This window comes from Aethina tumida, chromosome 5 (genome assembly GCF_024364675.1).
Source record: "Aethina tumida isolate Nest 87 chromosome 5, icAetTumi1.1, whole genome shotgun sequence".
Taxonomy (NCBI): Eukaryota; Metazoa; Arthropoda; class Insecta; order Coleoptera; family Nitidulidae; genus Aethina; species Aethina tumida.
In genome coordinates, this window is record NC_065439.1 from 11,993,244 (window position 1) to 12,011,467 (window position 18,224).

The 18,224-nt window shown below is 24.7% G+C and overlaps 1 protein-coding gene across 1 annotated transcript; it reads left to right on the plus strand.

Annotated features, from left to right (window-relative positions):
* The first annotated feature begins 13,611 nt into the window (after positions 1-13,611).
* On the plus strand, positions 13,612-14,370 carry LOC109593889 (uncharacterized). The gene has a single exon (XM_020009017.2). It carries the CDS (start codon positions 13,612-13,614, stop codon positions 14,368-14,370), a length of 759 nt encoding a protein of 252 aa, XP_019864576.2.
* The last annotated feature ends 3,854 nt before the right edge of the window (positions 14,371-18,224 follow it).

Here is an 18,224-nt window from a genome sequence, read left to right on the forward strand (position 1 = left end):
ATATTTTTCTAATAAAAATTTATTTAAACTTACTGATTTTAACTATGATTTTATAATTATTATATTATACCTATTCTTCAAAAAAAAACTGTGTTATATATTTTTACACAATGTGTATTTTACATTTTTATTTTAATAACATTAATAAAATTTGGTATAAAATCACAATATTAAATAATTTAATTTTTATGAAAATGATAAATTTAGACATACAAAAATTGATAAAATAAAATTGACGAGATTCTATTAAAAATTTATTTTAACATTTTTTTAACATACTTAAAAAAAATTTTGTCACATTCCATATTTCATGGATTTTTTAATCTTTATTTTTAACTATTTTTATTAATTATATGACAAAATTAGTTTAAATTTTAAAAAACAAATTTACAAGTTTTTAATTGTTTTTTTTTTTTTAATTTTTAATGTGAAATTTTATATGATACATTTTTTTCATTTAAATAAAATCAAAATTTGCTATAATTTTTTTTAATAAAAAATTTCGTGACTTAACTATTTCAACTTTCAATAGTTTATTTACAGTTTATCAGTTTCAATGATTTCAGTATCATTTTTAATTTATTATCATTAAATTAAATTTATCATGAAAACTTATTTTGTCAATTTTATTTATTGTTTTTGTTATGAATTTGAAATTTTTTGACACATTTTTCAATTTTAATAAAATTTAAGTGTGCTATAAAATTAAAATTTTTAATATTTTTTTAATAGAAAAATTCTTTTGACAGTTTCCAATCAAAGCTTTCAATAACTTGTAGTTTAACAGTTTCACTGATATTTAAATTTATTACCATTAAATTAAATCTATCATTAAACTATTTTTATTAAATTTTATACTTTTTAAATGATAAATATTTATTTTTTATACATACGAATTTTATAGTAATTCAAAATTTAAGCTTAAATTACAAAATAATTAAATTATTTACTATTTTATAAATATTTTTAACAAAAAAATACATGATTTGTTTAGCTTAACATTTATTTATTTGTTTTTTTCTGATAAATGAAAAATTTAGACAGCCAAAAATATGTGTAAAATAAAATTAACAATATTTTTTTATAATACCAACTTTTAATGATTCAAAATAAAGCTTTTTATAGTTGATAAACATATAATAATTTAAAACTTTCTAGTGTTTTTTATATAAAATTAGCAAAATTTAAGGAAAGTTTTAATGACGTATTATCAATCTATTTATATGTTGAGCCTTTATGAACTTTGTGAAGCAAAAAATATATATTTATACATTATAAAGTTTCTGTTCACCAGAACATTCTGATGAACAGAAACTTTTCGATCAAATTAATAACTTACATTAACATTTCTTTCTAAACAGAAAACAGATTGATGTTTTGTGTTGCATTTATTTACACTTACTGATGTTTTATTTTATCGCCAACGCAAATACTTATTACTTAAACATATGTTATAAGTATTAAAAGCCCAGATAACATGGTAGTAGTTCGAGTAGATAATGAAAAAAAAAATATTATAAAACTAACAGGAAAACATTATTAATGGATCTCCATTAATTCATCACTTCAGAATTATTATATGTACTATATTTACTTGACTGCGATAAATCACGCGGAAACTGACAAGTTTCAGATGCGCACATAATATTCTCCCGTGTAATAAATAAAGCTTATTACGGATCGAAAAAACATACACGTGCAACTGATTTTTAACATAACAAATTCGAGCGACCGAAGATCAAACACGAAAACTTGTGCTCGAAGCCAAAATAATTATATTTAATCCGATCGAACCCGAACGTTTGATCTAATTAGGATGCAAAACCTGCGGGATATCCTAGCTCTGATTTACGCTACCCCCCGAAGGTTTCCACCTACGGAAACAAAATGTTTTTGTTTTCGGCACTCGATGTCCGTACGACCGGCAAAGACTCGAAGCTCCGGGCCAAGTTTCCGGTGCAACGAACAAACCCAAACAACGCGGATTTTGCATAAGCAATTCGAGATGAATCTATTGTTCCGGCTGTGTGGCACAACACTTAATAAATTCGATTCGCAAATGCACTTGGGATCTGTTCGGTTTTAAGGGAAAGAAAACATTATCCCGGTTGAAAATCTTCATCGAGGATTTATGGCGATTCCATGCAAAAATGATGGAAATTTAATGTAAACTTTTTGATAAAATACCTTCGTTGTTTTTATTTTAAAACATCGCTCGCAATTGTTTAAAGATAAATTTGTGTTGGGTTTTTTTTTGTTTTATTACGGATTCCGACGCGAAGCGTTTGTTATAAGGAAGATTTGAAAGAACAAACAAGTCAGTTTCGGTAAAAATTTTAATCAAATCCCCTCGTAATCCGCATCGATTCTCGATTTGGCGACTCCCATCCACTCGACTCGTTTTTCTAATTTGGACGATCTTAAAATGTCTTGGTTCGTTTTAGAGAAAAAAAATCTGTTCTGGTTCTGCTGATCCACTTAAAATCGTCAAATTAATCAAAGTAAACTGCTGAAACGGTTGAAAATAATTTACTAATTAAAATGTAAATACACTGTTTAAATTCGCAAAATAAGCTTTGTAGAATTAATTATATTATTAGATAATTAATTAACAGGGTGATGTGTCATAATTAAATACTATATTTAATTATTATTAGATTTTATTTCCTCAGGGTGACAATTTTAGAAATATTTGTTTAATATTTCGAAAAACATTAAAAAATATTTAATTGAATTAACAGCATTATTAAGATATTAATTGTTTATACATTTATTTTAAATTTCTATACTATTTCGTTGATAATCAAAATTTAATTTCTCGAGTTGCTACAAAATTTTGCACACAAAGACTGATTTTATTATAGAATATTCTGAATAAAATTAAAATTAAAATGTAATCAATCACAAATTTTGTATTTTAAATAAATTTAAAAAAATAAAAATTATTAAAAAATCTTTAGAATAAATACTAAGAAAATATTTGAACAATTAATTTTTTAATGCTTTTATTCAATTTATATAAACAAATATGTTTTGAAACAGTAAAGACATTAATTAAAATATAATACATATTTAGTAAAAAAATTAAAATTAAAAAATTCGACTGTTTCTTTAAGGAAAATGTGTCTTTGAACATCAAATTTTAAATTATTAAATAATATTTTCAGCAAATATATGAATAAAAAGAGTTTAATAAAAAACATTTTAATTTAGATAATTTTTAAGAAAATTTTTCTTATTTTTTTTAAGAAAATTTTTTTAAGGAGAATCAATCTGTATTATAAAATTGTTAAATTTAAAATTATCTACAACAAATAAAATTACATTAATTAAAATATTTTTAATGTTAAAAAAATATATTTAAATTTCAAAAATTCATATTTTATTAACAGGTTATAAAATTTTAATAAAATAATAAATATTAATTGTTATTAAAAATCATATTTCATGTTATTATTAATTTTTTAAAATAGATATATACCATTTTGTAAAAAAGTGAAAATGTTCAAATTAAACAAATAAAAGTAATGTTTTGGAAATGAAATCTCTTTTCAAATTATTGTGTATATAAATAATTTTAAAAATTATTTTTTACTGTATAAATTAAATATAAATAAACACAATAAATATATTAAAAAAAAATATATAAAAAAAATTTGATTAAAAACATTTAAAATATTTTTAGAATATTTTAAAATGATGAAGCTTATAAAATATATAAATATAAATAATTTTATTTTAAATTATTTAAATTTATAAATTAATAAGGTTAATAAATAGCTAATAAATCACAAATTTTATTTTAATTATTCTTTTGTTGCTCATTTTCATAAATTAAAGAAAATACATTTTACTTCAAAATTTACGTAAACAAATTTGATAGTTTCTAAAAAGGTTTATGTCTAAATAATTTTCGAATTTCAATTTTAAATTATTAGGTAAATTAAATTTTCTACAAATATATGAAAAGAGTTAAAAAATGTTTAATGAAAAATATTTAATATAATTTTTCTCATTTTTTTTAAGAAAACGTGTTTCAAATTTGCATGTAAATAAATATATCACAAAAACAATAAAATATTTATTTAATTATTTAGAATTTAAAATAATTTTAAGGAAAAATGTTAAAAAAATATTTAATTAGATTTCAAAAATTCATATTGTATTAACAGGTTATAAAATTTTAATAAAATAATAAATATTAATTGTTATTAAAAATCGTATTTCATCGTATTCAAGATTAAATTAAACAAATAAAAATTATGTTCTGGAAATATACTCATTTCAAATTATTGTGTATATAAATAATTTTAAATATTATTTTCTACTCTCTAAATTAAATAAAAAAAATTAGAAATATATTAAAAAAAATTATAAAATAAATTTGATAAAAATATTTAAGATATTTTTAGAATTTATGAAAATATTAGAAAATATTAATTGATAAAGTTTATACAATAAATAAATTTAAATAATTTTGTTTTAAATTATTTAAATTTATAAATTAATAATGTTAATAAATAGCTAATAAATTATTCTTGTTGCTCATTTCTGAGAAACAAATAAAAATAATGTTTTGGAAAATAATTCTCTTTTCAAATTATTTATAATTTTAAAAATCATTTTCTACCCTCTAAATTAAATATTAAAAAACACAATAAACATTAAAAAACCGTAAAATAAATTTGATTAAAAATATTTAATATATTTTTAGAATTTATGAAAATATTTTAAGCAAATAATAATAAAAATATATTCAAATTAAAAAAAAAAACTAAAGAAAATATTCTAAAATAAATATATTGAAAAAGCTTATACAATAAATAAATTTAAATAATTTTAGTTATTTATTATTTGTCTTAATTTCAAATAAGCATTGTATAATAAAATGAAAATAAATGAGAAGAAAAATATTAAAAAAAAAAACATTTTTTTTTCAGTTGTCAACGCTTTTTCTAATTAATTGGTTGCAAACATAAAAAAGATAAAATGATGGAAATATATATAATATGTAAAATTTATAAATAACCAATGTTTAAATCAAAATATATTTAGATCATACTCAGAATTTATGTTCTTAATACATCTCAATTTCTTATTTACTAATTGAGTTAAACATGAAGGAAAATGTATTTAAAATAGTTTGACAAACAAGTTTTGGCAAAAAATAGTTGTAGTAATATATTGTAAATAAAGCTTTTAAATCTAATTTTTACATTTTTAAATTAACTAAATGAATATAATTGCTTAATTGTGAAGATTTATGTAAATTGTTAAGGTGTTATTAAATTTATTTAAATAAAATCTCAGTGAACAAACCAGCAGAGTCAGTTTTCAGCTACTTTAAAATGTGGCAATAAAAGTCCCCCAGTCCCACTTAAACCAAATTGAAGCCCTTTTGTTTATAAATCTTGCAGGTGCTCCTGCTACCCCAAGAACAGAAGCAGCAGTAAAGCCAAATTTACGACTGTGCAAAACAATGTTTTAATCAAACCCAAAAAAACCGTGTTATAAATCAGTTTAGATTAAAAGCGATATCAATGAACTTGTTGATACCTTTATCGATAACAATAACACGGTAATGATGGAACTCAACGTGAAAACAAACTGTTAGTAAGCACATGATAATAAAAATCTAATGTTTATGTTCCCATTTATCACTTCCAATTATTTGTATTGTGTGGAGAAATTCGTGCTTTTTGTGTTGGCCCTAATCAAATTTCGGGCCCACACGAAATCGCATTGTCCACTTTCATTTCGTAGATAACAATCTAGTGGACGGCACCGTTAAATCGTCTTTATGGGGTTTATTGCGGCGCGAATGTTTTTCCAACTCGACCTAAATTTTGATGATTTACTATTCCGTTTAGATGTTTAATTGATGAATTATAGTTTAGAAACCGAACTTCGGAGGGTTTGACATCGTGTAGGTGATTTCAATTAAATGAACTTGTGGGCACCACAGGCTACGATGTTAATTCGGCTTGACCAAAATCGGTTTCGATGAATATTTAATATGTTTGGGAGGCATTATGGATTGGTTAGAGTTTGCCAATTATTCCTCGGAATTGTGGGTCAATGGTATGCGGCCGTGATTGTAGCTCTATTAAATTCCTCGCGGAGAATTATTAAATCCCTGTTTTTAAAAGGATCGAAAAGGGGTAACCTTGTCCATGTTGTAAGGGGCTTTTAAAAATTGTCGGATAATGGCATCGCTGAACACTGTTATGAAGACTTAATCCGCAAAGTTTAAATTAGCATGTACAACTTTCAAAGTACTGATTATAAATTTAGCCACTTGAAAAATTTTTAAGGGAACACGAACTAGCCATTAATTCAATGGCGAATTTCCTGCTTTTATTTTTTCACCATTATAAGGGAATTGAGAGTATACAAAGGATGAACCCGTTGAAAATAAATGAAATGTTTTAATTTTATTTATGTACGATTCAAATTATTTTAATTCGATTTAATTAAGCAAACCAAACAACATTTTAATAATAAATAAAATTATCATGTTATATATGGCTATTAAAACATATATTTTGATTTAATTGAATAATATTCTTTTATCTCTCTTTCCACGAACCCATTTCATTTCAAAATACGTAATTATTATTATAAATAGATTTTATCAGTATTAAAAGCTTTAAACAAAATATGAATTACGTTCTCTCTAAAACTATTGAAACACATGTGTAAATTTAATTATTTTTTATTTCTATTTACCTAGTTTCCCAGAAATTTATAAAATATTTAATTATTAAAGAGAAATACATATAATATTTTAATTACTAACGTTAATAAAAAATTATTAAATGACAAAATTTATTTCAATTATTAACAACAAATTATGATGATTTTAAATGTTTTCTATCGTTTATTTATTATTTGTCATTTAAATAATTTAATAAATAAATGTACTTCAAAATTTTCATAAGAAATTTCGTTGATTTCAAGTTTTTCATTCCAGTATTTTTATTTTAAAAATATTTAATTATTAAAAAGGCATTTAAATACATCATTCATATATAAATAATAATTTTAATAAATTGCTATTACATCATAATTTTTATTTTAATTATTACTTTGTTGGGCATTTTCAGTAATTAAAGAAAATACATCTCCTTTTTTAGTTGCTTTTTTTAATATTTAAACACAAAATCATATTTAAAATGTTAATTTTCATTAAATTATTCTTTTATTCCTTAATTCTCAGATATTAAACAAAATAAATATTATTACAAAATTAAAAAACAAAATTATTGACACTGTTTTCCAGTATCCTAAAAATTCATTAATTTTAAAAATTAACCTAAAAATTTGATTTATTTTTTCATTTTCAACTACTTCTTTATTTGTCATTTAAATGATTTTCATAAGAAATTTTGTTGATTTCAAATTTTTCATTGGTTTATTTTATTTATTTTTTTTTCGGTATCCAGTATCTTTTTCCAGTATATTTATTTTAAAAATATTTAATTATTAAAGAGGCATTTAAATACATTATTCATATATAACTAATAATTTTGATAAATAGCTATTACATCACAATTTTTATTTTAATTATTCTTTTGTTGCTCATTTTTAGTAATTAAAGAAAATACATTTTACTATAAAATTTCCATAAAAAATATTGGTAATTTTTAGTTTTTCAAATGTTTATTTTTCATGTTTTTAGATGTTTTTTTAATTATTGGTGTTTTATTTTTAATATTTAAACAAAAAACAAAAAATATTGGTTATTTTAGTTTTTCAAAGGTTTATTCCTTCTTTTTTTAGTTGTTTTTTTTTAATTATTGTTGTTTTATTTTTAATATTTAAATATTAAATATTGACACTCTTTTTCAGTATTTATTAATTTTTCAAATTAACCTGAAAATTTGTTTCAGTTATTTTTTCATTTTCAATTATTTTTTTATTTGTCATTTAAATAATTCAATAAAATAAATGTTATTGTATTTCAAAATTTTCATAAGAAATTTCGTTGATTTCAAATTTTTCATTGGTATATTTTATTTATTTATTTATTTTTTTTTTTTTGGTATCCAGTATCTTTTTTCAGTATATTTATTTTAAAAATATTTAATTATTAAAGAGGCATTTAAGTACATTCATATATAAATAATAATTTTAATCAATAGCTATTACATCACAGTTTTTATTTTAATTATTCTTTTGTTGCTCATTTTCAGTAATTAAAGAAAATACATTTTACTATAAAATTTCCGTAAAAAATATTGGTAATTTTTAATTTTTCAAAGGTTCATTTCTCCTTTTTTTGTTGTTTTTTCTTTAATTTATTTATTTTTAATATTTAAACACAAAATCATATTTAAAATGTTAATTTTCTTTCAATTATTCTTTTATTCCTTAATTTTTAGAAATCAAACAAAATAAATATAATTACATAATTAAAATATAAAATTATAGACACTGCTTTCCAATATTCTTAAAATTCATTAATTTTAAGAATATTTAATTAATGAAGTTAAATTAAAATACTTAAATCATATATAAATTAATAACGTTAATAAACATTAGAAAATCCATTCTATTTTTCATAAATCATATAAAATACTTTTTAACAATAACAAACATTTGTAAAATTCAAAGTTCAACAGACAACTTTAAACAATAATTTTCCCCAGGTGCACCATAAATTTCAGGTTACTGATTAAATTCTAGTTTTGGGTTAATTGAGAAGTTTTAATAAAACATAAACCCGTTAGTGCACCTTTCCTTCCGAACTAAAGAAGGTTATGAAATTAGACGGTAGCTCGCTTGTTCGTTGATTATTTAATAAGGAACGAAATTTTACTAAAACCATCTCGATCATTGTAGACAAAACTTATTAAAACTAATATGGCGAAATTTAATTTGTGACTATATTAAATATTTATTTTTAATTCGGATACAAAGTCGGTTATATAATTAAAAGATTTCAATTTGAATTACGTTTTGGAGGTGTAATGAATTGCATCTGTTGAGATTAAATTGATGCACGTGTGTTCACTCATTTGTTCTACAAGTTGCAGGATTAAACGATTGTAATTTGAGGAACGGAATCGCGATTGATTGAATTTAGATTGGACAAGACAAAGTTTTGTGAAATTTGATAGAAATGTTGTTTTTGTCTGTGACGTACTAAACATGATTAATTTCTTAATGGATTTATTTGATATGTTTCGTCGGCAGAAAATCAAATAAACAATTGAGTCTATTACGAAAAAGTGTCCTTTGTAGCTGAATAAAGGAAAATTATTTTAAACGAATTTCAAAAGCTTTTTTTAAGATATATTTTTGCTTGGTCGGCAAATACGAGATGAAAGGTTTTTTTCGCAACTTTTGATTGAAAGAATTCACCGGATTATCTAATGTAGTTATAAAGGAATCTTTTAGCGAAAGGTTATTTAGACATTTTTGCGATATTACACCGACCCAATTCCGACGTTTAATGTTATAAATTCACTACTATATTTGGCCTTTCATAATTTTATTTAAATTTCTGGCAGCAATTAATCAAACGGTATGATTTTTCCACAATATTTCTGGTTTAATTAAATTTTATATTTGCATTTGCTAGAAATTGAATCAAAATTGTGACGTCCTAAATGTGCCAAATTAGTAAATTTAATGTTTTATTATTAAAAACTTTCATAAGATTTAAATTAACTGTATGAAATTTTTAATTTGATCTCAAAATACTTCATTTATGAACTTATCAGCAGGTTTATCTGCACGAAATTCTGTGAAAATACTTAAACCTTTATCTAAAATTATACAAAGAAGGTTGAAATTGTCACCGAAAATTGTAAAAAAGTTCTATGTGATGAGTCGAAATGAGAAACTAAATCCAAAGTATGTTTACACACGTACAAGTAATTTGACAGAATTATTTGTGGGATTCAGGATTCTTACGAATTCGTCTGACAACACAGAAAGAACATTAGATTAAAATATATCCACTAGGCATGAAATTTTTAATTTGATCTAAACTAGATCCAAAGCATGTTTACACAAACATGAAGGCGGTGAGGAGTTGGGCACAATTTTAAATAATAATTTTCCCTATGTACATCATAACTTTCAGGTTACTGATTAAATTTTAGTTTTGGCTTAATGGAGAAATTTTATTAATATATAAATCCATTAGAACACTTTTACTTTTGAACTAAATAACATAAGTTTATGAAAGCGGTAGCTTGTTACGTATTTAATAAGGAACAAAATTTAACTAAATCTTTTGGATCATTGTAGACGAAACTTGTTAAAAGTAATATGGAGAAAATAAATTTGTAAGTTTATTAAATATACTACGAGCAAAAAAAACGTAACGCCTACGAAGTTTAATGTATTCCTAGTAATATTACATATATTATCTTGCTGAAAAATTAGTCCAGAGTAGGGATGAAAAAAGATCCACATATTACAGGGACGTCAAATTATCACTAATGAAAACTGAAGGTGACCTGCTACCATAAGCAATAGCACCTCATGACAACCATAGTGTTATGAATATGACTCTCCACAACAAAACGAGGATCACCCCTTTCTCCACGTCGCAGTCTTACTGATATATGACCGTAGTGTACACCCAAGCAAATGAGTGATTCATCTTTAAACACAATGTGATTCCATTCCTCATCCCACTGTTGACGTACCATACATCAGTCACCACGTTAGCACCTATGGTTTGCTGATAAAAGTAAGTTTAAAAAACGGCGATAAATCCGTAGTCCAAAAGACTTTATATGGAGATAAACAGATCCAGTAGCTATAGACCTACCTTCATCAACATAAAATTCATCAGCGTTGAACTCGTTCTGTCTCTTTGGGCCAATAATCATGTGACTCTGTGGTAGCTCTTTGTCTTCCGGAAGTTTTTGCTCTACCTCTTTTGCCCTCTTCACTCCATGACTACCAACATCGTACGATGTTCACATTTCTGCTCAAACATCGCGTTATTTCTCGAAACAAAATTTCTTCTTCATCCTGGCCCACTGTTCTGTTAAACTAGTATAAATTACTAAATAAAACAAATTGTGTTAAAAATTAAAACCGACTATACGTTTTCCAGTTAACTTCAAATTTTAATCATTTCTTATATAAATATTATTATAACTATATAATTGTACAGCATATTTTACGAAAATATCTGATGCGTTCTGGCTGTTGCCTTTTTTTACAGTTAATATAATTAGAATACAAAATGTGTATATCAAAAGTTAGGATTGAAGGATGAAATATGATACCATTTTTGGAATCGATACGTTAAAAATACCTTAATCATATTTTAGTTCCAAATAAAATATATTTTGTTGACTTGCGTCATTTTATAGCACTTTAAATCAATTTTAAAATATTTACAATATTTAAATCTAAAAATACGTAATATATAATCTTTTATTTAATTATTTTATCGTAAAATACCTAAAATATAAATTTTCGAAATTTAAATTAGATGTTAGATATTGCAGTTTTTTTCTGAATTAACCGAATTCGATTCACAATTTAATTAAAAACCATTTATGTTTATTTCTCACTGAAAATAAATTTAAAACATATCAGTGTTTGCAAACGTTTAAAATTACCATAATTGTGGTCTTTATATTTTCTTGTTAACTTAAACGCTTAAAACAACTACAAGTGCATTTACTGCAAGTAATTTCCTCGTGTAATGGAACTGTTTGTTAACATTCCTTTTATAAATATCTGGTTAATACAAAAACAATTCCAATTCCAGATTTTTTATTTAAGCTTAACACTTAATAGTAAATATTCCAAAGTAATTCAATTTCTTTTATGCAAATGTCCCGCAGGATTATCGGGATATTTACTTGGAATTGCGCGAATAAATTTAACTGGAAGTCGTTTTAAATAATAAAACGGCACTTTCGAATTAAATTCACTGAGTGAAGTAACCGGAATTAGCCGTATTCGAAAACTTTAATCTGATCCGTGTTTGAAAGTCAGTTTTAAATCATTCATAGTTATTATTTATGGCCGTGGTTTAGTGATTATATTTGTATTACCCGAAAGTAATTTCGTCCGTGGCGGATTTTATTGAAAACGGGATTTGCGTAAACGGTATTTTATTTCCCGTCTTTTGCTTTCCGATCCCGGGGGAACGTCACAGTTATAACCGGATGATTGTTTCTGCGAATCCAATCTTTTTCAATAGGATGCGGCAACGTCGCTTCATCATTTAAAACTTGCGACACACATTGAATGTACTTGTACAAGTCGGTGATAAATTATGAATGGATGAAAGTTGGGACGCGTGTGAAATACCGGGTGCCACATAAATCTGAGTCACAATGGTCCGGCTTCTTACTCGGATACCGCAAGGAACTTTTCGTATTAATTCATGAGCTATGATTTATGTCGCCATGTTTTACAATAAGAAAAAACTTTAAATATTTCCTAAAGGATGTAACAATATGCTTAACACCCCGATTTAGGAGACAGTTTAGGGTAGTTTAAGTTTAAACTGATTCTAAGTATAATTATAATGCAAAACAGTGAAGGCTTTGGTTATTTTCTTATTTTGGACGTATATCAAAGTAATTGTTTCCGGAAGTGAACTATAGAGGATTTCAACCGCAAATTTAATCCCTGCAGCCGTTTTCTTATCAACAAGACGTTCTTAAATTATCTTGGTGCATTTCTTTAACATTTACTTTACGATTTTACACAATTTATGAAAATTGAAGTTTTCTAGTTGATTTACTTTGGTTCAAATATATTTTATAAAATATTCCCAGTTTTGATAAAGTCAAATTTATCATTTCAGAATTTATATACAATTCCAAGATTAGATGTTTGTTTTTATTTTATAATTTTAACATAATTGCCAACTTAACAGAACGCAAATTATAAATATAAAATTTTATTAATTTTAAAGGTTTATGAATATAATAAAATTGCATATAAATTAGTCTGAAATGTTATGTTTTCATTTACATTTATGGAAAACATTATAAAACGATATAAAATTTTAAATGTCTTTTATTATTTAATTAAACATAAAATTATTTTTGTTATATTAAATTAAAATAGTTAAAACTTCTATAAAATATAAATTGAGAAAATATTAAATTAAAATTTATCCAGAGATAAATTATTAAATGATATTTCTGACGTTTGTCATTTGAGGGGTGGTTTAACTCATTGACAACATCACAAATACAATTAGGATATTATAATTGAATTAAATAACAATTTTAAATTGTTGATGTAATAGTTGTATAATGCTGGTGCTCATATTGTTACGCCATCTATTATCTTGTTCATAAAAGAGTACTGAAACCGTTATATTTCTTAAGATTTATGCATATCCAAAAATTGTTTTAGTTGAAAAAATGGTTTTAACGAGCTAAAAACTAAAATTCTATTTTAAATTTAACAAAATTGAAAAAATCTTGAGAATTAGGAGATATAATCCCAGGTATGTTTTTAACTTAAATCTCCTAATCCATGCCATATTCAATGTTATATTCTACCTGTATGTTAATGCACATAAATATCTTCTTGCATCAAACCAAATAGACACAACTCAACAAATCTTCTAACTAGTGCAACATTTACACCAATCAACCAACTGTTATAATGTCTTCCAAAATAATGTCTGATTTAATCAGCGAATTCATGTGTGTCGTATGCTTTGATTACATGAAACCGCCAATCCAGATGTGCCATAAGGGCCACAGCTGTTGCAAGTCCTGCTTTGGGCGTATGAACCAATGTCCCGAATGCAGAGGCCAGAAGAGCGATTTCAGGAACCTGAACCTCGAAAGGATTTATTACAAACTCGTCTTCCCTTGTCAAAACGCTGACTACGGTTGTGACTTCTCTGCCAAGGGTGCGGAGGTGATACCACACGAGGGCAAGTGCATATATGCATATACGCATTGTCCGTTTGCTAAATATGGGTGCACGTGGTCGGGAGTCTACAATACAATGGAGGACCATTTTAGGGAGGTGCATTATTTCAAACATGATATCCCTAAATTTTGTTACCTGAGGGGTTTCAATGAGAGAGCCAATACTTGGCACCAGGCGCTGAAGTTCGACGGATACCTATTCATACTTTGCGTGATAAAGGAAGGGAATAGTTTTTGGTTTGGCATTTACTCCATCATCAATACTGAAGTTGTATATAATTATGAGTTGACATTCGTGGATTCTGAAGAGAATAGGACGGCCAGTTTTAGAGGAATTTGCTCAAAAAGATGGACCGCCGAAGAATTTGATATGAACAACATACAGAGTGCACCTGGGATGTTGGTTGAGGGTTTTAGACAGGACGACTTTGTTAAATATAAGGTTGAAATATTTCGTAAACCGATTCCTCCTTTAGAATCCTAATTTTGCAATATTAATAATGATTTTAAAAATAAATGAAAAAAAGAAGTTATATATTTTTTGATGCGTGATGGCGCTGAATGACAATAATTGAAACACATTATTGAACATGAAAAACTTGTGAGACATAAGTGAACTAAGACAATGTGTCATGGCTTGTGTAGATTTTCAACAGCACATTGAGTGATTTGATTCACACAAAATTTTCGAAACAATTCTCTGAGTAATATTTAAAGGTTTCCTAAATTGAAGTGAAAAGAAACGTAAATAAAATAATATTCCATACTTAAGACTTAAACAGCAAAATGATGAGCATCAATATTAATATATTGGATAGTAAACACAAAATAGCAAATTTGTTTAACACCACACAACAGATATAAAAAAATCCCAAGAGATAAAAATCCAATTTTTAAAAATATTCCATACCACAACAATTTTAATATGCTGATGAAATACTTGCATAATGTTATTGCTCATAATGTTACGCCATCTATCATTTTGATTCATAAAAGAGTATTGAATCAGTTAAATGACTTATGAATATACGAAAATTGTTTCAAACTATTAGCATTAAAAAAACCGTTTATATAATAACAAGTAAAAGCTTATTACAAATTTACGGACCAGCGTTAAAGCGATGCAAACTTTAAAAGACAGAGATATAGAAAGTGCAGACTAAAAATGTTAAGAGAAAAATTAAAGCAAACATGAAAACTTTCCTCAAGCCTTTTCTGAATTACAAAGCGTCCTTGAAATGCTTGTGGTATGTCCAATTAGCAAAATCTCTCTTCCTCTGGATCGTAACTAATAACTACTTAAAGCAGTATAACGACTTAAAATTCCTTTGATTCTGACTACTTCTCACAAATCAAGGGATCTTATAAACCATGCTAATTAACATGTTTAATAATGCATTGGCATTATAGCTTCATATTAAGGAACAGCAAGAAACATACCTGACTTCTTGTCATCGCTCTAATGAGTATAATTTTTTTAAATATATTATTTTTTCCTAAAACATTTATGACAGTATTTTCTTATAATCTTTTATTGTTTATTATATTATAACACAACAAATATATAAAATATTATTTAGATTTTTTGTAAAACATCTCTCGACAGGCTTATTTTATAATTAGACATTAATTTTACTATTTTAATACAAATTTTTAAAAATAAATAAAATTGGCTATGACTTTTGGACAAATTTTTATTTAATCATACTAAATAAATATAAACGTTTTCAAACATCAGGAAGTGACTTTCGCAATCTTTGAAAATAATTTAAATAAAAGTTTAAATTATTTTCTGTTTCCGTTTTAAAATTTTAATTGTTCACCATTTTTAACGCAACCTATATTTTATTAATATTGAAAGTTTGTCAATAACAAAAAATGCTTAGAAATTAAAATCAATTTCTATGTTTTTATTTTTATTTTTTATAAAAAATATAAAACTATATAAAATTTTAATTGTTTTTATTTACACATTTAAATAAAAACAGTTTTCTTTATATTTTATTATTTTATATTAAAATTTATAATATAGGTATGACTTCTACAAATACAATTATATTTTACTACGTTAACAAGAATTTAAATATAAAACTTGGTCAAATATTTTATTTAATCAATAAGTTTTAGATTATACTGAATAAATATAAACATTTTCAAACATAATACAAAGAAAACTTCATTATTTAAATTTTTTAATAAAAGATCTCTGGGCAGAATTTTTTATAGTTTGACATTATTTTTAATTTTATTTTTTTTTTTATTTTAAAAAAAAAATCTTAAAAAAAAATAAAATCGGGTATTAATTTTGTCCAAAATTTGATTTAATTAAAGTTTAAAAACAATCTGAATTAAAACGTTTTAAAACATAAGAAGGTAATTTTTACATTTAAAAATAATCGAAACATATTTTATAATAAATTTATTTGTTTAATTTATAATTTTACTGTTTATACATTACTTGATTTGAAAAAAATATATTTTATTATAAAATTTTATAAAAATATATTAAATTTACAAAATATTACATTTTCACCTTCTTAAGGAAAATCATTGATTTTTTTTAATTTCACATTAGTTATTGTAATTTTACCTTTCTTAAATCTTAAATAAAATATATAATAGGGTATTAATTTTGGTTAAATTTCGGTATAACCGAATTGGTTAGTAAGTTTAAGCACGTCTTGAATTAATACAGAAGTTTAGTGACATAAGGGGTTGAAGTTTTCGCCGATTGGGAACAAATTGGGGGTAACAAACGTTTAAAGTCCATCGAACATTATCGGAAATCCATTAAGGTAATAGCATTCTAAACGCTGGCAAGTACTTAAAGTCTAATTTGTAAATGCAGCGTTTGAATTACCTTGATTAATAAAAACGAAGATACGAGAAAACAGTAAAAACAACCCGATATGTCGTAAACATCAGCTGCACCGAACTTATCTTCGAATTATACGAGCGACAATAAATCGTAACAGTTTATCGGGATACCGCTGTAAAAATGCAAATACATGTATCTAAATATAACCCTGCAAAGGTATATTTAGACCGCAGATCTATATTAATACGTTTCATGTAATTTATAACGTAATGCCATAAATTCGATTTAATTGTGAGGAACTATTTGAGCGTTTCGGTCTACTATTGTCTAAAATTGGTTGTCGATTGAGAAATTCACGCACACGTAATGAACCGTTTGCCGGTTTGTAAACACCGAATTTGTCGTGGGCGAAATTGATTCTCGGGAGCTTAATGACGGACGAAAAAAGTCCCAAAAACTTCAGGCACTGAAGACTCTTGTACTTTTTTAAAGGACTAATGTGTATAAGAAATCAGTTGTGTTTCACTATAAAAAAGAACGTTGTACGAGAATGGGGGATAATAAAATTGATAAGTGTGATTAATTATATTCGAAAAATATAATAATAAAATTTTATTGCAGCCCTAGTGAAATAAATAACCCGCTTTCGGATTTAAATACGTAAAACAAACTAATTACACATTTTAAGTGCATCGCAAATTGTTAGTTTTGAATAATAAATGACGGTTATTAAATAACAGTTGTTACTAATGGTGTTAAATTTAATTCGTCAGTTGTTATTTGTTATGATTTTAAAGACCGTCGGCAATTATGGATATAAATTCCACCGAAAATTTCTCATCAACCCCATTTATTATAACGGTGTTACTAATTGCATCCAATCTAGTCGGGTACAATAAATGCGAATCGACCAAATTTTATTGCCCATTAATTTTTTTTATTGGTCGCTTAATATTACAAAATTAACCTTGGTATCGAATTGTGTGATTATTATAAACCTAAACGCCTAAGATAAATTTTTATTGTCTTATTTTTTATCTAATTTGCCATATTGAAGTTAATTAAGTTTGGAAATGTTTTGAAACATTTCTTATGCTTCATCGAATAAACATTGTTCATTTTCTTTTTTTTTTTTTCTTCTTTAGATTTTTTTATTCTTTGAAAAATCATTTCAATATTTTTTAAGATTCTTTATCCACTTTTAAACAGTGTGTTTTATAATTATTTCGAAAACCTAATAGGATTTGTAGAAGGCATCAAAATAAGCAATTTTGTATCATAAACCCCCATCCGGAAATGAGAGGTTAAGGCGCTACAGCAAATTAAAAATTAAGGTGAGATTCTGTTGTCTATATGAACAACATGGAAGACAATTTGAGCAATATCTGTAATTTGAATTGTTAAACTAGTAAAATTTACTATTTGTATTTTCTTCTGTCCTAACAACTCATTTATCAATTTAATTATATATATTTTTCAATATTTTTTTAAATTTTACTAAAATGTTGAGAATTTTCATA